The sequence below is a fragment of the Crinia signifera genome, chromosome 5 (assembly GCF_055691185.1).
Source record: "Crinia signifera chromosome 5, ASM5569118v1, whole genome shotgun sequence".
Taxonomy (NCBI): Eukaryota; Metazoa; Chordata; class Amphibia; order Anura; family Myobatrachidae; genus Crinia; species Crinia signifera.
In genome coordinates, this window is record NC_139221.1 from 96,637,205 (window position 1) to 96,660,789 (window position 23,585).

At 39.3% G+C, this 23,585-nt stretch overlaps 1 protein-coding gene across 2 annotated transcripts in view; it reads right to left on the bottom strand.

The window, feature by feature from the left end:
* The window catches only part of RTTN (rotatin), a 206,338-nt gene that overhangs the window by 51,377 nt on the left and 131,376 nt on the right, over window positions 1–23,585 (bottom strand). For both annotated transcript variants that reach the window (XM_083187719.1, XM_083187718.1), the window contains 6 exons: window positions 21,993–22,147; window positions 16,777–16,996; window positions 14,061–14,189; window positions 8,786–8,896; window positions 4,024–4,182; window positions 181–258 (listed from right to left, as the gene is read on the bottom strand). In XM_083187719.1, the coding sequence (XP_083043845.1) occupies window positions 181–258; window positions 4,024–4,182; window positions 8,786–8,896; window positions 14,061–14,189; window positions 16,777–16,996; window positions 21,993–22,147 (852 nt within the window). The remainder of the gene's footprint in view (window positions 1–180; window positions 259–4,023; window positions 4,183–8,785; window positions 8,897–14,060; window positions 14,190–16,776; window positions 16,997–21,992; window positions 22,148–23,585) is intronic.

Sequence of the window (23,585 nt, forward strand, 5' to 3'; positions counted from 1 at the left end):
CAACTGATGTGGCAGAACATGATTCATCCATCATACAAAGCTGCAAAATAATATTTCTGTTCTAAATTGTATAAGAAAATCAATAAATAATAACTGGTTAAGTATTAATGATGTTAACTATTTATACACATACGTGGTTATGAGGTTACATGATATTACTGAAATAATAGATTTACCAACCTGAAAATTGGACTCTATAGAATCTTCTGTATTCTCTGGCATTGGAATAACAAGCATGTTCTGAAGAATAAAGGCAGCCTAAAAACAAGAATACAAGATCTCAACATTGCCATCTAGCTGTAACAGTTATCACAGCCAAACAGGCTCATGACATGAAACAACTGGACTTATCTTAATGAAAGCAGGATGCAGCAAATGCTTAGTGCACTGTATAAAATACTGTTTCTAAAAATATTATACTTGATGTTAATAGAAGCATAAAAAAATAGAATGCCTTATACAGTAAAACTAATTATTTTAAAATCGTCAGACTAGATTTACCAGGTGTTCTTTGATCCTGTCACATTCTATGTTTATTCATTGCTACTATATAATAAAGCTGTACTGCTGGTAAATGGTTGCAAAACTTCCGTTAGACATTTCTGAAGGAGAACACAATGCAAATTAAGTCGTTTAATAAAGATCAATTAATTCTGATGCCCAGGACCCGCGACTCAGCACTAGCACCACAAATTGTCTCTCCTTGAGAATTTTGGCAGCATACAGCCTGCATTATAGAGGTGGCAGCATGCAGATGCTGTTAGGAGAAGCTGTGCAGCTGTCCATTTCAGATGCACTGACCACATCTTTAAGCAAAGTTCTTGGGTTTTAATGCTTGTAGAAAGAAAAAGTTATTGGCAATAGTGAATCAACTGTGGTGGTTCCAGTGCATTAGAACCCACAGTTCTATTAAAGGAGGGCGAGAGGAACATCTTACTTCAAAGTATATAAACTTAAACGTATTGTAATATTTATTCCATGACAGTCTCATCATTAGCAGTAGTTCAGCACTATAAAATGCAATTGTGCAACTATGAAAAGCTTAATAAAATTGGCATTTATGCCAGTCCAGTGGCATATCCAAAATGGGTGCAGGATGTGTGGTGAACATGTGCCATGGGGCATATGCGGCACACCCTGTACACATTATATGTATCCTATGTGGCAGTAGAGAAATCACTGGGAAAATGGTGCTGGCACCAATTTTTGAGAGGTTGGCACATGTGTGGTTAGCTCTGGCAGAGCATTAGTGTCCCACCATGGGGAGGAGAGCCCACTCAGATATTGGATGCAGTCCTCCTGTCATAAGATGGCTCCGCTCCATACGTTAAATACACTTCTGCCAATGTTTATAGCAATTTGTTTTGCTTGCAAGATATGCATTAGCTATTAAGCATCAATGGATATGAGACTATAATTTTACTTTTGCTTAAATACATAGAAAAATCCATGCATAAATAAGAAAGAATGCAGCAATCAGGGTCGGCAGTGCATTCACAAATGGTCATCAGCAGTTCGCTAGTTTGGGCAACTGTCATCATCATCTATTTGTGAATGATTTGATGCCTAGAAAACACACCCTTAGGGCTATTTCACATACTCCAGCTCCTGCCGGGTGGCGAAAACCCGCACGGCCAGGAAGCCATTTCGCACACTGTAGTTTAGAATGGTGGGGATGGCCACAGCCCGGCAGCCGTCCTTTTCAGTGGTGCGATCCGGCTGCAACCGGTTGACCGGGCCGTGGCTGTCCCGTGTGAATGGACACAATAGTGTCCATTAACAACTACTGTGCACGGCACGGCTTTTGCCGCCCGGCAGGAGCCGGAGCGTGTGAAATAGCCCTTACTTGGCCATCACCCCTTTCCTGTTGCCATTTGCTGTGCACAGTGATTTGCATTTTTGTGCATGGTTCTGGACATAGAAAATTTTGTTCTGTTATTACAAAGCACAGTTGTGCAATAGGTGTAACTGCTATGCACCTTATACAGTATAAGCAGAATTCCGACATCTTGAGTATGCTCAAATTCAAAAGTGTGATTAATGTAGAGTAGCAAAAAATATATATATATATATATATATATATATATATATATATATATAATGCATAATCAGTTCACAATATTTAACATTGCATACAGCAATAATATAAAAATATCTCATTTTAAAGCGGTGCATAGACAAGAGTTATTGTAAACCTATATTTTTATGTAAGAGATGCCACCCCTCAATATAACAGGTATCATCTTACAGCAAGAGAAACACATTTAGTTATTTATAAAATTTGCTATCTCGTAGCCCTCATTTAATCCCTTTGTTACTAGTGTATTAAGTGTGAGGCTCCAATAAGAGTCCGGTTGCAATAATGAACGATCCCTATCATCCCCCTCTCTGATTTAGCTGTACTATTTCAATGTCCGTTACTTTGAATCCTCTATTAGTAATATTGCATGCCCGTTTAAAGTGACTTGCTACACTGGCAGGTATTCAATGCTGTGGGCGAGCGGCGACAGCGAGCAGAGCTTCCTGCTCGCTGTCACCACTCACCCTGTCAGTATTTAACACAGCCCCCTCATACACCAAAAATGGAGCGAGGGGGAATTGGCGTATGCATTGTATCCAAGTGTGTTCCAGGTGTGAATAGTAACAGACAAGTGCAGATAGTTGCTGCTGCAATGCATATACAGTACATGTACATCTGAATTGCAGCAATGAAGGAAACTACTACACCTGTATGTATATCTATACATATGTATAGATATGCAGGGCCATGCAGTGAATGTACATGCTGGATTGAGCTCCCTGTGACTTGGATAAGTAGATGCCGTTTTTTGTTAGATCTTTGGCTATGCTTATGGAATTCATTCACTAAAACACTTATACATTTAAACTGGTGGTGTGCTGGCTCTTATGTCCAAACCGAAAGGAGAGGATTGCAAAGATACATGATGTGTATGTGACAGCACCCACGGATTCAACTTGTAAAGTGTGCGGTTTTTTCATCCAAAATCTCTGTATATATAGACATATATACATATACACACACACACACACACACACACACACACATATTCATACATACATACACACAGATGTAGCCCCTGTCATCTTTGTGCGGGGCTCACCAGAGAACCCCTCTGGCGAGCGCCGGCGGCCAGGGGCTACACTGAACTGGGACAATCCTCCGTCAGCTGGGGGAGTGGCATCCTGCCCGTCTACGCTTCAGGAAGATGGGCAGGGTTAGGGGGTGTTGGGGTGGCGAGGGGGACCAGCTGCGGCGGTGGGGGATGTGTGCACGCCCCCGTGGCGGGAGCCGGTGGCTGGCGAAAGTCTTGCCAGCCCCTCCAAAGTTTAAGCTGGCTCCATCTGTATAAATCGCAGCAAGGTCCGGCACTACCCAGCTGTCAGGAACAGCGCTGAAGCTTATCCAGGTGCCCACTCATGAAGATGAGATCTCTCATTGAGATCTGCACCATAAAAAAGCCCCGGAGTGACGCTTATTATACGTATTGGTTATATAGATCTATATATATCTATATAAAGTGGGTCGACGGACTGGCACTCTCCTCTCCTGGGTCAGCCGCCCTGGTGCTCGGCTAAGCAGAAATTAGATGGGTGAACAAAAAAGCAGGCACTCCAGGGACTTGGTGTAAAACGTATATTGAAAAAATCAGCAATAAAACAGAGCCAACGTTTCGAGGCAACAACGCCCCTTTGTCAAGGCAATATCAATAGTGAAACACAGCAATCCGATTGCTGTGTTTCACTATTGATATTGCCTTGACAAAGGGGCGTTGTTGCCTCGAAACGTTGGCTCTGTTTTATTGCTGATTTTTTCAATATACGTTTTACACCAAGTCCCTGGAGTGCCTGCTTTTTTGTTCACCCATCTATATCTATATATATATATAATAAGCAGGGCCTCTCTACTATTACATTTGTTCCAGTGGTCATGAAACTTAATAAAACAACAAAAAAAAAAGGAGTCATTATAAGAGACGTACATAAGGTGACAGAATGTCTCACCTCTCTGCGCACCATGCTACATTCATACTGGTCGAGGAAGATACTGAGCACTGTTCCACATAAGCCTCCAGAAATGTTCTGACAGCTGTCACACAGTATAACACAGCCTTCTTTAATGGATGTCAAGGCTGATCCAATGCCTAGACTCGTAAACCTCACCTACAACAAATAATCAAAACACTGCTTTTTACATTTTGTTTTATCGTAACATATACGGAGGTGGGAAGAAAACAAACTAAAGTACGAAAAATCAACCAAGACAAACCATTCATTTTACCACCAACTGTTGCTTCTGATTTATGTTTTGTGAAACAAACACTGAATGTTGTGGTGCCAGTTTATGTACTTCATGTAATGCCACTAATGGACATACTGTATTACAAGGTTGTTTTTTAAGGTATATTTAAATTACACAAAAATCAGGAACAGGTGAGGGTACTGTAGCTTTGTTAAGCCTGGGGAAACAGAGAAAATAAGGGAAACCTAAACTGTCCTGTTTGGCAATATAGAGGTTGATACAATAATAAGAATACACATATTAGCAGAGAGTATGTTGCATGTTTCTGCATTGCTCATACTGTGGAAGAATACAAGTTGTACCCAGGTTCTTATGTAGACTCGCATCAGTGAGAGAGTATGGATTGAATTGTGGCTATGTAGAGTTGACCAGAATAGTAAATATACCGGCTTTCAGGTGCATCTCTGCACCATAAAAGCTCTGGTGGTGGACTGATGACAAACCAAGTGCATGGATCTGCTTGCAAAGAAGCTTACAACTCTGCATACAGGCTAACGGTCACCAATTAGGTCTGTTATTTGTGTTGTTGAGCTTGAGGAACATAATCACTGGCTTTATCATTTAATCAAAAGGAACCAAAGCTTGAATTGCAATTCTTGGGTTGAATTAGTTGCTGGATTTCTTAGACGCCTACAGTATGTGCTGGATCTGTTCATCTAACGCACTGAACATTTGTGCTTCCGATGGTTGCCCTTGTGCCGCTAATAGAATCAGCAACAAATACAATCCAAAATAACACAGAATTACCTTCTTTCAGTTAATCTGCACACTTTTATTTGGATGGGAACTATTTGGATATTTCTGCTCACATTAGAATGTTATTGACGTATTATACTATATAGACTTTGTTTATCTTTTCACATCTACATCGTTAGAGGAGAGTACATGAGTTTAGAAAAGGAAAGAGTGAGATCTACAAACAAACAATCACCAACTGATGAACTGTCATAGGCTAAATTGATTGTTTATTATTTCCAAACATTGAAATTCACTGTTTTCTGAGATTAGTTTCTGAAAAAATATTCTTATTTTACGCTTGAGTACTGTAAGCAAGAATAGCTAAAAATGATTAATTTTTATAATTTATTTAGCCATGGTTGAAGTAAACACTATCTTATTGTATTTAAGAGTTCAGAAGTAATTTACAATTTTGTATGAAATCCGTAATTAAGCAAAAGTTTACACTTTCAATATTATATGTAATAGGATTAAAGGGGTCAGACAATGCATAATACTAGAGACATGGAAATTTTCATTTAAAGATAATAAACAAAGCACTATATGTTATATCAATGACATCAGTTATTCTGCAAACTATATGAAACGCAACTTCCACGGTTAAAGCGTTCATTGTGGAAGAGTCTAAAGACTCGGAATATTAATAACGAGTGTTAAACTGCATAAACATAATTAAAGGGATACAACGACCAAATGATGGAATGTTGCTGCTTATTAATTGTACCTCTTAGAGGTAGATAAAGAACTTGAACGGCATTATTTGTGCCTTGGCCTTTGTTAGCAGCTAGAGATTGTATAATTCTCTAGCTAGTTCCTTTAGGAACTAGAATGATGTCAAACTAAAGTACTGTTATTAGATATTTAGATGCCAAGAGTCAAACAACAACAAATCAAAAAATTAATTAAGAAATTTATAGACTAGTTAAACATCCAAAATGGTTTTCCACAAAAAGCTAAAGGAACATTAGGGAAATTAGTAGTAGTCGGCGTGCGTCTTATCTGGTACAAGAAACTGTGAGATCACGGTGGAAGGAGAAAGGTGGAGATCTTTTTATTGTAAAACATTATCTACATGTAACAAACCACTATCTGAATTGCCAAAGCCATGCATACAATTACCTGGAAACATTTACTAGGCAGCTGAAATAAAAAAGAGGTAATGTTCACCCCAATTAATTGTGTAAAAAAGGAATGAACACTAGATTCCCTGTGGAATGTATTTGGTCATACCTACCTACTTTAAATCGCTCCTATCCGGGAGAAGCCCGGAAAGAAGACACTGACTGCCACCGTAGTGGGCAGAGCCAAGCTGAGGGAATGCAGTTACAATCCCGGCGTTCAAAATCCTGACGCCGGAATCCCGACACTTTCTCCCTCTAAGGGTGTCCACGACACCCATAAAGGGAGAATAAATTAGTGTGCGAGGCACCAGGCCTTTAAATTAGTATAGCGAGGCACCAGGCCCACAAGGGGGGGGGGGGGCGATCCACGTACTCCCCTTGTCAGGATTTCGGCTATCGGGATTCCGGCGTCAGGATTTTGAAAGCCAGGATTTAGTACCACTCCCAAGCTGAGCATCAATAAGTCTTGACCCCAAATATTGTGATTTGCGGGTCTATGGCAGGCTGGTGTGGCAAAATGACACTAATATGAGTCTTTTAGCCACATCCCCTCCATTCAGCTCTGGGAGTCCCCTGATAATATGCACACACTGCCCACTTCTCCGTGAGTGTGAGGGACTGTCCGAAGAATCTATAGTCTCCCAGTACTTGTGAGAGAGTAGGCAAATAATGATCTTGCTGCATAGTGTGTCTATACTGTAGCTACCCTTGTCTATAGCTACACTTTGTATATCTGTTTTCTTTAACTCTTTGAGTGGCAAGTGAATTTGTCAAAATAGGTGTAATAGTTGCCAAGCAAACATTTTTTATCAATAATAATGTAATGTTAACATTATATAGGAATTACAATCTTTTTTTACACATTTTTTATTTGAATTTATATAACAAATGTTAGTGATGCTGTCATTTTTAGCACATCTCTCACAGTGATGTTGGCACTCAAGGGTTAAATACTATTTTAACATGCTATCCAAACTGATTCTGATTAATACCTTTATATACCTGAATGTATGCATCATATGTCAAAAAGATTTAATTAGATAGATTATACCTTTAAGTTCATTAAAACTATTTAATATCAAGGAATTTAAAAACAGATGTTCAATATAGCTGATCCTACTGTGAAAGGTCAGAAACAAGTCAATGACATTTAATTACCAAGTAAATTAAAGATACATTCTATATTCTGTACTGCCTCCTTGTTCTCCCATTCAGTTCCCTTGAGCATTGCTGAGAAGAACAGTGCACACATCAGGAGACCCATCACATCATTTATTTAAAACAGAGAAACACAATTGCAGATAACACAGTGAATGTAATGTGCTTAAATGTAACATATTGTAACAAGTTTGATTTTAAGCTTTTGAATAAACCAAATAAAATAGACTTTTGACATATTAAATGCAGTACATTCAAAATTTATGATTCCTTAATTTCAGCTACTGAAATTCTAACTTAAAAAGTTTGCAAAAGTCAACAAATTTAAAATCTACATGTGTCCACATACATCTATCCTCTGTGTGCTACAAGTTGCGTTACAAATAATGATTGAGCTCCATGTGACTCAAAGATTTTGCGTGAAATGTTTTCCGGGTGATTTTGCACACAGACTATAGGCACGTTGTATATCATTTTAATCAACTGTACTGTCTGTGTGTCCCATTGTTCTGCAAATACAGATGAAGCGCCTCTCAGCCAGCTCAGGAAATCGCAAGTTTCGCACGTACATGCGTCCCCTTCACACGGTGGTGGGGAGGCGGATTCCCTGCCCGTCTCCGCTCCAGGGAGACAGGCAGGGGTGCAGGCAACTAGGAGGGAGCGGCAGAGGACTCATTCAGAACAGAGCACGTGAGCGTCTCATGCGCAGTCTCCTTCTGGCGGATGGCGATAGAATCTGTAAGACCCATTGTAATGGAAAAATTGTGCACAGTGAAACTCTGCGCTACAAAGTCACACCATGGCATGGCATGACTGGAATGCATGTTTAACACACAAGGAGGTGCATCTGTAGCATAAAATTATTATGCAAAATGTTTTGAATGCCGTAATGAAATCATTACATTTACAATAAATACAACAGGAAGATTCTAAAAACTATTAGAATAACCACACATTACATGTGTTCCAAGCTTTGTCTCTGTGACATTACAGATGAACTTTGTGAGACGGAGGAGCAATCAGAAGCAGCAAGCACATATTTTGTGTCCTGGTGCTCTCACAAATTTCCTGCAGCCATTTACAGTTGTAACTGTTAATGCATACTATCCTAAAAGCACAACGCAGCTTTAACCCTTTGAGTGCCAACATCTCTGTGAGAGATGCACAAAATATCTGATAAAAATGATAAAAGCGTCACACACGTTTGTTATATAAATTCAAATAAAAAAAATGTTGTCTAAAAAAAAAAGATTATATTTCATATAAAAAGGAAAACATTACAGGACATTATGATGAATAAAAATGTTTGCTTCACAATTTTTACACCGATTTTGACAAATTCCCTTGGCACTCAAAGGATTAAACGATCTTACAAATAAGGTACATCATGTATTTACAGTGTCTCCCCAAATATACACCACACATAATAAAAGTCACATGCACTTACCTCTGGATCTCTGTCTACCCACAAAGGTATTAACCATTCCAATCCCAGCCGTGGCATGACCTGCTCTTCACTGCCCTGATCATATGGCAAAGACCAAAGATGCACCCAGTCCTGTAGGAAAGATATAAAGAAAGTTACAGTACAGTATATCTTACCATTAAGTCCAAGTAGTTTCAGAACATACTGTATGCTGTACTACCATGACAGATACAAACATAAAGAGGCTTCATCAGCTGCGAGGAACGTGCATAAACTATGCAATAGGGCCAATTCTATTATGTTAGGAGGCAGATAAATGAACCAATTAGTATTAACTGCATAAGAAAAAAGTGAATATCTACTAACATCATCACGCTTTTTCATTTATTACTTCTTCTACCTGCTGGGATGTTAAATGCAGAGTCAGGGCCTACTTCATTTACCAGCAACGGGCCATGGGTTGCCTGCTGCCTGGAGCTCAAGCAGGCAGTCAAGCTGCCAGCTGCAGGAAAGCCCCTACTAAAACACGACATGACGTAATGATGTCACGCTGTTACAGAACTGCCTGCAAAGGAGCTGCCATCCTAAAAGAGTAGGGAGCTGAGCAGCCTGTCAGCGTAAGGTAAGGTCAGCAATGAGAGGGGGAGGGAGAGGGGAGGGCACGGGGCCCTGCCTATTTGGTCAGTCCCAGGTCCCACAATTTCTGATGGCAGCAATGTGCAGAGTGTTTGCCTATGGAACAGTGCTGAATTAGGATAACCGATAAGTCTGCATGGCTGCTCATTAACTATATTCTAGCGTTTGGAGCCACAGTACATTATTATTGCATACTGAAACTCTTGGGTTTATGGTTGAGTTTTTCTTGCATCAATGTGTGGACTACAGTATAAAACCTTTATAAATTAAAAGTTGAATATATTGAATCTAAACACTGAGGGGCTTTTACAGTGTGAGCACTCTGCAGGGCGGAATACTAAAGAGTTTCCAAACTCCGCTATTACAGGTTTAAAGGCTACCCATGCTTGAAGATGTCTTACAATAAATGATATTGGATGTGATATTAATAATTTAACAACCTTGGATATAAAAAAAAAACCTGGACTGTATCAGAGCAGTTTGGGAACCTCTGATGTGGTGTAACTTGCATGATTTTAGATAGCACCTGCCCAATACAGTGAGCATTTGCATATACTTGCTGAACAGATGGAACAGAGAAGGGACATTGGGGCACCTCATGCAGGCCAAGTACAGTAAGGGGGTGCAATTGGCAACAGATTCAATCTGGAAAAAGACAAACATTGGCAGTGAAAGCCAAATTATTTGAAGGCGCAAACAGCAAATTAGATAAATGGCTACTGGCTGCTTACAAATGTTCTGCTGAAAGATTGGCTTTTGTCACTTGGGCATATACTATACTTTTGTGCACCTTTCAGCCATTTCTTTTTATTTTTTATAGATACACAAACCAGAGAGTTGGTTTTGCTGAGTGGCCAATCCGTAGCCACTAGGACTGCAGTAACCAAATGATCTTTGCTTGAGTACAAGGGGCAAAATTGGGTTTAGAGAAAGCAGATAGGCTAAAATGCCCACAAAACTGTTATGATATCCACCACAAAAGCCATGGGGTTCCTTGAAGTTGTGACAAGAGGCCATGAGGTCCACCACCGCTTCCGGTGTTCTTCCAAACACCTGGTAAAAGATCCCTGAATGGAGTGATCATTCCTCTGAAAGTCCTCATACCATTTTTCCACTGCCTTAATGAAAACTGGTGAGAATCCTGGAACAAAGACACATTTTGGGCTGTCTTTGCCATTGCTCCCACGCTCTTGGTGCCATCCTGATGATCTACATACGCCACAGCATTGGCATTGTCCGACTGAATTTGCCAGAGAGAAAAATGGCTCAAAGCTCAAGCATACTGACTGTAAGAGCGGTCTCTGATAGTGACCAAAGGACTGGAAACAAATAATGTCATGTGAAGGAATTCCAACCAAGGAGACTTGTATCCATGGTATCAATGCCCTAAACAGGAATGGCCATGTATTGTCTCTGGAGAAGATAATACATGGTCATTCAAACCACAAATGGTGGACAGAACAAGAAGCTGGTCTAATTCTGGAGAATTTTCCACTGAAATTCTTGCAAGTGGAACCTGTTGTACTAAATTATATCAAAAGTGGGGACCCTTGTGTCCAGCAACTTCATGTACAGCAAAACTGATAAATGTGGCACCACAAGTACCATCATGACTAGGGCACAGGCCTTAGACTTTGGAAGCTATATTCGCTGTAAAGTGGTGTCGAAGACCACAGTCAGGAACAGCAGGCACTGACAATGAATCTGGGGAAACTTCTCAAAATTCAGGACCTAGCCATGATACTCAATATTTGTGCCATGCAATCCAGGTTGTTGCCATATACTGTAGGTAATTATTTGACAGTATATAAAATAGTTATCAAGGGTCCAGTATGGGACCCCGACAGTCAGAATCCTGGTGGTCAAAATACAGACACCGGGATCCCGACCGCAACACATCCCCTTGCGGGCTCGCTACGCTCGGCACACTAATTTATTCTCCCTCTGTGGGTGTCGTGGACACCACAGAGGGAGAATATGTCGGGATTCTGGCAGTCGGAATCCCGGCGTCGGTATTTCGACTGCCAAAAATCCGATCGCTGGGATCTTGACTGCATCCCGTTATCAGAGATATTGTTTAATACCAATATTAATGAAAGGTGATTCTAACCGTACTGTATAGTAAAGATAAATATAGATCAGTAGGGATTGCTTAATAATTTTAATGTTCAAATTAAATGTTTAGATGATTTAGTAATATGTATCATGCCGGTTTAATACAATTATTCTACGTCATAATGTTGACCTTGTGACCATGTTGCCCTTATGACTGTTGAACTTTTGACCCTGTCGACCAATAGTGGTCAACCTTTTGACTGTAGACCTAGACATTGTAGATCTACTATACTGTAACCAAGAGAGATATATACGATTCCTAAAACTCAATAAGGTGCACCAGAAAATCTTGGTAAAAATGCAAAGTGGCCTAGCTATACCGTATGGCATGGTCTGGCATAGACAGTGAGCCTTTCCGACTGAGAAACAGTTAAGTGATGACATGCCCAAACAGGAACGTGAAGCCCCTGATGTCCTGTAAAAAATGTTGGCCTCCATGCAGATCACCAATCTGAAAAATTCCATCTAAAAATTATCCACCCATAGGCTGGTGTTTAAGGCACAAAGTTTCAAATTCTGATCTACCATGCTGTCTTCGGAGGAAGACATTGTTCCGGAATTTTGCCGTCCTCCACCAAAACCTCTAAAAACCCACTTCTTCTGACTAGCCTAACCTCTTTCACTCCTCCTATCCTGCCTACCCTACCCTTCCATCCGTTCCCATCTGTTCCTACTTATCCTATTGTTTTTTGTTCATCCACCACCTCCTTTAAGTCTGTTAACTCTTATGAGTAGGGCCCTCCTTCCTCATGTACTCACCCTACCTCTTTACCACACCAGCGCTCCTGCCCAGTTCTTCCCTTCCTCTACTTCATCTTCAGTCTCCTCGACAATTTCGAGACCTACTTCAGAACTGATGCTGATTTTAGTTCTACCAGCTATACCCCTATTTATGCTGTATTTTATCAACACACCCTGTAAGTTACCTTGTAATTTGATTTTTGTTTGCTATGTACGGCGCTGAGGACACTTTGTGGCGCCTTAAAAACGAACTACTACTAATAGACCCCTGAAATGAGGAAGACTTATGTGATACGCACAACCTAGAATCCTCAAAAAAGTGTCCCAAATTAAAGAAACTTTTTCAAACATGGATGCCATACACTACATAGTACAAAGCGTTGGCAGATCAGACACTGATTGGGAACTGCAACACCAGGAGTAGGTGACTCTGTTACAAGCACCAATGACCAGGCACGTCAGCTACCCAAACTTGATCTACGAGCTACAACAAGTCACAGACAACCATACGAAAGCCTGTGGCCACCCGGTCTCTGACAGGGCGGATTGAAGGTCTGAGCACAATACCCCAGACTCCACCTGCTCACACAGTAACTTATTATTATACTCTGTTTACAAATAATAATACAAAAATATCCTAACTACAAAGGGCTGGTGAGCAGCCCCACCAAAAACATGCACAATTCTGCAAACACTTAAAGTACACTGGCATGCTTGGGTTGAAGGGGGAGTATCAGATTTTAAAGCTAAGCTTTAGATGTTTTATGTGCCAGCTCCAATGGTCCCAACCTACAAACTCATGGTCCAGTATACCACTTTACGTGCATTTTACATTTATACCAAATACTCTAAAAACACACACAAAAGCATAATGTAGTACAATGCAATATAAAAAGTACCAACTGTATCAGTGGAACATTCATAATCAGCAAATCAAAATGGTTCATAAGAGGATCTGTCATAGTCGTCACTATCATTAACCGCTATTTGCCTCTGCCCTTGACCACCTGCGAATGATCTAGCTTCCGCTGGCATTAATGCATCTCAATCCCAGTCTGATGTGCATTAGAACACCCATTCTTTTCCCTTCTGCAGAGAGGCAGGCGGAAGTGCTAAAACCACACATAATTTCATACAATATATGCAACGCTACATACCATAATACTGACACTGCACTAGCTCACAGACAATAGGCTACTATTAACACCCTGCATCTGCCATAGTCATGAAGTTTGATATAACACAAATATGATTTTACTATATTACTATGCTTTCCTTCGAGCAGATACAAAAAATTTACCATTAAAAAAAAAAAAAACTGATAGAAGTCGAAAACAAAAGAAAGCTGTAGAACATTTTAAAAAAGCAAAGTGTGCCATAAGGAAGAATTAATTGGTATTTTGCTTCAGTGCCTCAAAGGAAATACAGATTCAAACAACCATCTGCACATAATCAGATAGGTAGGAAAGGATGAAGATATTTTCGGAAACCAAACCACTGAACAATGCATGATAACAAATATACTCCTTCCATAATGGAGAAAAATCATATTTTTTTGCACTTCTTAATATTTAATTGTACACTTACCATAAAAGACAGGGATTTTAAATAAATGTATATTATTTTAGTTAACAAAAACATGTAGAAGCTTCTAGGAGTAAAAACTGCCGGAATAAAGCACAGACCTTATGTCATTAAAAGATAGAAAGAAAAAAGAAAAGTACATTTTGTGTGTCTCTGGCACAACACAGATGCCTCTTGCCACACATTCCAGCTCACAAAGAGCATTATTTCCTTCTCTCACCGTGTTCCTGGCTTGAGCTGTCATCTCATGGGACAAGTGAAGCAAGCACAAAACTGTGCTCTTCGTGACACCTTTCCCCATATAGGAAAGAGCATTTCCTCCCCATTCCACATAAAACGATGAGATGATCTGATGAGAGGAAAACAATTTCATGGTAGCTTGCCTTTTAGGAGTGTTCATAAAATAAAATAAAACTGCACAATACCTCATTCAAGTACACATTTTTAAATATAGCCTACTCTATTATTATGAAACTGGATATTTCAGTTAGTAACTTCTTATTATGAAGAGTTGTAAACAAGATAATAATTGAAAGGAGAATTAATGAAAGTCGTTGCATGGATCAAGAGAATGCTGCACAAACAAGCCTGTACTTACTAAGGAATTCTAGAGCATCTGAATGAAATACTGTATGCTGCCAAGACAGGGACTGCTATTATTGACCTTTCAAACTAATCTACAGTAACTAGGACACACACATACTGTATATATACATATATATATATACATATATATATATATATATATATATATATATATATATATACACGTGAACACTGCGGCCCGAGTGCCGTGATGTTCACGTACTGTACAGTATATGTATCAGTAGTTCCAGCAGTGCTGGTACTAACCAACGGCACAGGGCCACATCTTCTTCACGAGTCGAGTGCTGGCAATTCACATATATTTATCTGATATGTATAAATGCTGGTGAGTGCTTCCTGATTTTTTCTATAAACACAGACTATTTTGGTTCTGGATTACACCCCAGTGGATGTACAGTATTCATATGCGAGCGTGATCATTTCTTGTTTGCTTTATCATTATCAAGTTTGCTTTATCACGAATCAATCAATACACTATGTGTATTGATTGATTCATATAAAATCGTCTTTGATTATACAAAATCCGTGGAGTGCCGCCTTATTCCAAAGGGACTTGCCAAAAGCCCTAGGTCTTCCTTTTCTTTTTCTCTCTCTCTCTCTCTCACTTGATACAAACGATATGTGTTTAATAAGATCACTGGTAAAGCATGTGCACAATGGGTCAACGTTTCAATACCCCATGGTATTTTTGTCAAGACTACACATGCTGTGAAGTAGGTACTGACTCGCACGGCGGCGAGTTAACAAACAAGCGCTCGGCATCAAAAAAAAACCCATAAAATTGAATTATATGCAGACCTACTGAAAAAAAAAATATCCTGCTAGAAAATATAATAAAATTTTGAGTAACTATGAATCCAGATCTAAATCAGGCCTGAAAACGAATTAAAATTTTTGGTACTTGTGAGTTATCCGGGCTGCCGATTTTTTCATCGCGCCCGAAATCGCGTCGGTCGTGGCCGTTATAAGGAGCCGCGACGCGATGCCCACGATTTCCCATAGACAGTAATGTTAAAAGACACGATGGACCCGATTTCCGACACGATTTCCCATAGACAGTAATGTTAAAAGACGCGATGGACCCGATTTCCCATAGACAGCAATGTTAAAATAAAATTACAATGTGAAATTGGCCAATATGTTTTTTAAAAAAATGTTTCATGGCCCCCCACCACTGTTAACGCCACCCCGCTATTGACGCCAACCCGAAGCGTGGCGAGCGCAGCGAGCCCGCGAGGGGCGGCGATACGCGTCCTCCGACCTTTTCATGCCCTACTATCCACTAGGGCGTGGAGTGAGAATAGAATAGTGTGGCGAGCGCAGCGAGCCACCGAGCCCGAAGCGTGGCGAGCGCAGCGAGTCCCGCGAGGGGACGCGGACACCTTCACAGGTATCCGCGTGCCCTTGCGGGCTTCACAGGTGTCCGCGTCCCCTCGCGGGGCTCGGTGGCTCGCTGCGCTCGCCACACTATTCTATTCTCACTCCACGCCCTAGTGGATAGTAGGGCATGAAAAGGTCGGAGGACGCGTACCGCCGCCGCTCGCCACGCTTCGGGTTGGCGTCAATAGCGGGGTGGCGTTAACGGTGGTGGGGGGCCATGAAACATTTTTTTTAAAAACATATTGGCCAATTTCACATTGTAATTTTATTTTAACATTGCTGTCTATGGGAAATCGGGTCCATCGTGTCTTTTAACATTACTGTCTATGGGAAATCGTGGGCATCGCGTCGCGGCCCCTTATAACGGCCACGACCGACGCGATGCCCCCGATATCGTGTCTTTTAACATTACTGTCTATGGGAAATCGGGGGCATCGCGTCGCGGCCCCTTATAACGGCCACGACCGACGCGATGCCCCCGATTTGGAGCTAAATCGTGGGCATCGCATCGGTCGGGTGTCCTTAAGTTAACCAAACTTAAGGACAAAATCGGCAGCCCGGATAACTCACATGTACCAAATTTTTATCCCATAAAATCCAACAAAAGTCATTTAAATGTCTTCAGAAAAAGATTTATGTGATACGAAGCATAAAATACTTAAGGCAAAGCTAATCAGGAGGAAATTAGACCTCTTAAAAGTATAAAAGATAATATAATTATTTGAATAAGCTAATTACTTATAAATAAAAACAGTATAAACGAAGCTTAGAGTTTAATTTCGAAATGGGCAATAAGTGTGTTTCCAGCTGCTGTGGGACTACACATACACCCATTCAGATCAACGAAAACCTCTGGTGGATTTTCTGTTATTTGTATTTGGCCACTGTAAAAATTATTTAAAAAATAGTTGTATATGTTATAAGTGATTTAGTCCAGAATTATCCCTTACCTCTAGAAGGCTGGTCAATAGCTTCACACAGATTGTCATTGGCTCTGTCAATGGGCAATGTGAGCTCCATCCTGGCAGTGATGTGACATGGACCATACCTTTCAGTGTTCTGGCCAAAGATGGAAGTCCATAAAAATGTGGAGCATCTGACACTTTCAAACAGTGTAACAATTGCAAGGCTAGTTGCGTCCTGAATGATCCAGCGACAATTAAACATTTCCTATTGAATGAAGGTGACATGTTACAAATTAGTACATCAATGAAAATATAAAGTATCTATTGGTGTGGTGTTGGTGGTGAAGCTATGTTTTAAGGTACTAACAACCCTTGGAAAGTAAACTATTGCATCATGTAACCCCTCTAATCGGGATGAATAAGCTATGATGATGGCCACATTGTGTACAATGATGAGATTGACAGCATAATGCCAACAGCAGTATTTTTTAAATGCAAGAATTTTAAACCTGCGTGGGAAATAGCATCTGCTAAAATATAATGGATGCACAGTAAGTACAATAGCATTTTTATTGCATCGGGATAGGAATTCCAGCATTCTGCTGTCAATCTCATCACAGTCAACACAGTGACTATGAACTTTCTAAATACATCCCGTCTTAGCACCTTTCCCCATTCCAGCCATACCTACTGTACTATATGGCAATTTGTATCAAATAATACAAAAAACATCTTTCTCCTAACAATAGTAAACTGCTAAATTAGATCATTATCTTTATCTATGTTAAAATGCAGTCTTATTGTATTGCCTCTTCCACCTTAAACTAAAAACTATCTATTGCATAATTTAGTGGGGTGCCTTGGGGGTTTTGCAGGGGTGTCATGGAATGGTGGTCCATGACCAATTCAAAGGCATTGTTATAGGCACATTGTGGCCAAACAGAAGTGAATCCTGTCCATTACTACATAGGATGAGAGCTAAACACAATTTACTTAAAATTATAATTTTTTCTGATTTTCTTTATTAGAAACATTTGGCCTAGTGGGTAACGTGAAAAAAAATTCTGACAATTAGGGGTGACGTGATTCAAAAAAGTTTGGGAACCACTGACATACTGTAAGTCATAACAGAGTCGTAACTATGATCACTATCACTGCATGTTTAAAACTTTCAAAATTTTAAGGATTTGTCTGAATGATGTAAACCGTTACAATTATTAAATGGAAAGCAAACCTTACTTTTAGTTCGATTCCACACTGTACTGTAAAATGCATTAGCTGTCTGATCGACTCTCACTAAAGTACCGCTAGAACTATCTGCACAAGAGCGGTTTACCATTGAATCATCTGTGGCTGTGGACTTCTCCCTCTTCAAAGCACCCGGAGCGCACCTCAGGTAATACAGAGGGAGGATTCTCATTTGGACCCTGTATATAGTGGACTAACATCCCAGCGGAACTAAAATTACTGCCAATAGAGAGGTTTCATTCTAAAGTGCGGGACTGGTAAATATATAAAAGCTGTGTCTCAGCAGCTTAAACCTCTTTGCAAATGGACCCAAGTTGTCACCGTCACACTGCGCAGGCCTCTGCGTATGCAGTTAGTCAATCAGCAGTTTTTAAACACAACCCAGGTCAAATAACCCAGGTAGTGCCTTTAACACTGCAGCTTACCTAGGGCAGTCCTAGTAAAAACCCTAGTCTTGACCAGGCTTAATTCCAGGGGCAGTAGACCCTCATTATCCCATTTAAGCAAGCCAGAACCTGGGGTGCCTAGGCAATATTTCTGGTCTGAGGCTCAGTGTGAAAGGGGTATCAGAGTGACTGTGCGGCATACAGATTGATGTCTACCTCACTACTCACTAAAGGAGAGAATTGCAGCCTTTTCTATATTTCTAACCTTAAGCGATTGCAGGAAATAGGAACATAGTAATGGCCCTTTTAAACTCTGAGTGAAAAGATGGAACTTCATTTTTGATATAGCATTTATTAAAGGTTAATTACCATTAGAAAATATATCAACCATGAAAAATCACATTAAGAATGAAGGGAAAAAAAGCAGACATCCGCATGAGGCCATTTTATCATTAGATTTCTTATTGGCAAATATTCCATTGCAGAAACAGATATGTCTAGACTCCTTAGCAGCATGCATGCAACTATTAGAGAGGTGTAATTATTTTACACTGTCATTACCAATAATTAATTCTGTATTGTTAGTAACAGTTCTGGCTTCCATATTCTACTGTGCATGGAGTAAATTCTCATTTGCGCTAGGTTATGCACACTATAGGCCAATTGAAATCCAATTATTAATACAATTATAATTGCATTTAATTACTAGCGGGTTTCCCTAGGCAAACCATAATGGCTGCCACCGGCCATCCTGATTCATTTTAGTATTTTCATTGTTTGGTTATTATGTATTCTGATCATAAAAAAAAACTATTATTTTTAACATTTTATTTTACATGAATTATGTATACAAATTTACTAACTTGAACAGATTACAGGGCAGTCTGTACTTATATTATCCATGTACACGTCACTCCAAGTGGTATATGATACAGTACAGTTAAACATTGAGTAATCACTTGTAAATTGTGGATTGACCATATTGAAACAAGAAGCCAGGAGCCGTCCTTGGGCACAAGCCCCAAATGGGAAATTCACCACTTACTACAAGTAGAATTTCCCTGTAAATAATAATATCTAGAACAATCAGAGTATGTGTTATTATACAACAGCTAATATTTTCATACTACATATTATTATAATAGAGAATCAATGTATTTCCTTATAGCAGATAACACTAGGCAACAGCCAAAAAGGATCCTACTGTACGTAAAAAAAACTAATTCTTACTGATTTCAATGCGCTGAACAAGAATATATATTTAAAATTGTTTATTAGTTCAATTTTTCAAAATCCTTAGCAATTTATCTTTGATCAGTGCTGTGGTCACGCATTGCAGACATTTTCCCATTTTAAAATATATGAAAATATGATTTCTCATAGGAGAAACTTGGGTGCAATATGTCTTTAAGATGCATTTTCTTCATTCTCACTTTAAATTTTTTCCAGCTAACTGCGGTGCCGTTAGTGATAAACACTGTGAACGTTTTCATCAGGATATTTCTGAGATGGAGAAGAGATACCAGGGGAAATGGAATGCATCAATGCAAGCAGACTGTTGGCCAGATGCACTAAGCTTAAAAAAGTGATAAAATGGAGAGTGATAAACAACCAATGAATCAGCTCCTGCCTGACATTTTTCAAACACAGTCTGTGACATGGCAGGTAGGATCTGATTGGCTGGTGGTTTATCACTCTCCATTTTATCACTTTTGAAGCTGAGAGCAACTGGCCCTATGTTGGACACTTGTCAGAGATGCCCTTGAAATAGTGTACAAGCGACTTGCAAAATGAAAGCGGCATTAAAAGTAATGAATTGTATTATTGTTTATATTGTGTGTTAAGTCATTTGTTTTGGAAAACAACAAATGTGAATAACTATAAAACGGCAACAAATCTTTTAATTTCATTGTCATTTTTGTTTTCAGCACCCTAAATTCTATTAACATATGTAATTTTTAGGATCCAAAATTTTTTTTTAAAATTTGTTGTCCAGTGTAATCATTTGGTAAAACAGTACGGGCCCAAGAAGGTTATTTTACATATGCTGTGATTTAATACAGGTTGGGTCATAAAGATTTCCCACATTTGGAGGTGGCACTGTGTGGGTTGTAGCAGGGGCAGAGGGGCAGTGCAGGTCTCATTTGGTAGGTTAGGCTCTATCATTTTCATTACACATCAAGATTTGGGCTGTTGAACGTTGTGGCTTTGTTGTTAAATTGTATTATGAAAACAACTGTTCTGTCATAGAGATGCAAAGAGTTCCGTACACCTTTTGCACTTGGTTCAAATGCATCTGTACCAGATTGGAAAACGATTTTGTTTTGAATTTCTAAACAACTGGATCCACATTAAAAAGATAATTACCTGGCAGACGTTAGAACTCCAGAAATGCGGCATCCATTCAGTGATCGCCAAAACGTTCCGCAAGTAAGCATGCCATAGGGCTAGGTATATCAAGTCAGAGTTTGAGGAGGATTTTGCATGCCAATTTAAATCGGCATCCAAATGATGTTGGCTCAAGAATTAACGGAGAGAGATCATGCCAACCACAAAGCCTAAAGTGTGGGATTAGCATAGAGCCTTGATGGCTAACCTTGACACTCAAGATGTTGTTAAACTACACATCCCAGCATGCCCTGCTTCAGTTTTAGCATGGCTAAATAGCAAAACTGTAGCAGAGCATGCTGGGATGTGTAGTTCAATAACATCTGGAGTGTCAAGGTTAGCCATGTATAAATCACTGGAAATAAACCACTGGAAATAATTACTGGATGAGCAGTGAGTTCAGAGCATTTATTTATCAAATCATATTAAAAACAGATTTTGTGTTATTTTTTTTTTTATTAAAAGGTGCTTTAATAAAACTGGACAGTTAAAATCAATATCCAATATATAGATCCACCTTTACTGTAGTAGGATTATACAGTAGTAGTAGGATTATAGGAAAACTTGTGTATTATAAAAGAATACTGCACATTTGTACAGTAAAATTACAAACACTAGAAGTCACCTTGAAATTCTGCTATTGGTATATAAGTGCCCAGTCTACATCCTTGTGGTTTCTAAGAGCGCAAACACAGATGGAGCCGTTTTCAATCAGCCCGACAACGCGCTGTGTTTGCCCTCCTTGGTGTGCCATTCGCCGAGAAAGAGCCCCATTACCGCGAATGGGGTTAGGTGCGTGTCCCATTCTCTGCAAATGGCGCACCGAGGCAGGCAGACACAGTGCGTTGTCTGGCTAAATTAAACCGGCTACATCTGTAACACTCTTTGCCCTGGTTGACTTCAGTTGAGTAGAAGTGTGAAAGTTTCTAGGTAGAACTAAATTCAGTGGCAGTGGCTATGTACTTGAAGAGTAAGAAAAGGTTAGCGGTCCACATAAACAAACGACCATTATTATACTTTCAAGCTTCATAATTCAGAGCTAAACATTAAAAAAAATAAGAAGCAAGATTCACAAAGCAGCGTCTAATTTACTGCTTGGCGAAAAACAAACAAGTAAGCAAAGAAATGTTCCAATCTTAATGGTTCATAAATCAACAGCAACGTCAAATGTCCTTAAAGCCCTGTGTGACTAATCCAGCATACTCAAAATCTAGATTTAAAATGCAAGTTGGCACTTACCGATCAGTAACTGAAGCTAAACAGAGCATTAGCGTGTTAAAAAACACCATCAGCTCTTTCTGCAGATGCTGCCTCACAGCTGCTTGTGTATCATCCAAGTCCTTCTTGGCGGTCTGCTCTTTCTGGATGATTAGATCTAGTAGTGGACTTGGACTCTGAAAAGTAATATGTAAATTAGAATTGTGTGTCTTGCGATTCTCTCACTAAGGTACAGTATTATATAATGATGTTAGTAAAGACCTGCGCCTGATTGCAGTACAAATCATACATAGCACATTAAATTAATGGCACGGAACATTCCAATTATCACTAGGTGCTCAAATTTGTTGTCATAAATAAAGAAAACTACAATATAACAGCAAAGAGATACATACAGACCTACATTATATTATTTATTTTCCCATGTATGTAGTAACAGAAATTACACAGTGTATCTCACAACATAATTATTGGTAAAGGCATTTCACTGTACAGAACACAATGTCAGCTGTGCGGCCAGAAACTGTAAACGTTTGCAGCTGCACACTTAAAATTGTATTTATAACGTAACTACTCATCATTAATTATATCTACTGTCAACTACGGTATAGCAGTCCCCCGAAATATAAACAAAAAAAAAAAAACAATTGTTTTTTCAAAACCAGTGTAAAAAGTAAGAAAACGATGCTTAAAAACAAAGTGCAAATATTCTTTCAGCAAATCTACTGATCTTTCGAAACTACAAAAGAATATTAATTAATTTTAAAACTGAAATTTGTATAAAGAAATGTTAAAATATCTAAGCACCGCCATCACTATTTATTACAGCATAACCTACCATTTTTACTACAAACCTTTCCTATCCACTACGCCAATCTGACCATCAGCTACAACAATTGTTTACAATTATTTAAATTGCATCTCTATTCGTGTTTAAAAAAGTGGATAGTTTTAAAATTAAGGGTGAGATTTAATAGGATGAGAGATCCAGAAAAGTGAGAGATTTGGTGAGAGATCTCCAGTTTTTTTAAAGTGGCAATCATTTACACTGCAAAATCAAACTGGTTTTGCAGTGTAAATGATTGCCGCTTTAAAAAAAAACCTGGAGATCTCTCACCAAATCTCTCACTTTCTGAATCTCTCATCCTATTAAATCTCACCCTAAATGTCTTAGTAACCCCACTACTATCTCCTAACTTCAGTGGTTTGCTACATATTTTATTCTATTATTGCTTATTTCAGCATGGCCTTCTTTACTTATGTGCAGTTCTACATAAAGGACTAGGAAAGCACAATTTGACACATCTATTTTTTTTAACGATTTTGAACACTTCTAACACTAAGCAACCATTTTCACTTACCTAACTCTCTGACACTTCACTTTTATTTTGACCCTACCACTCTGGGTTTCTTTCAACACTAATCATCATCAAAAAGTGATAAAGTGGGATTTGTTACCTGGGTTAACCCTTTCACACTGAAAAAATACCCATGTAATTCAGCAAATTACTGGGTTGACATTTTTAACTCGGTAACTTGTTGCTCAGTGTGAAAGGGGGTCAGACTGCATCTATCAAAATGACCCGGCACTTAAAATACCGGGTAACTGTCATG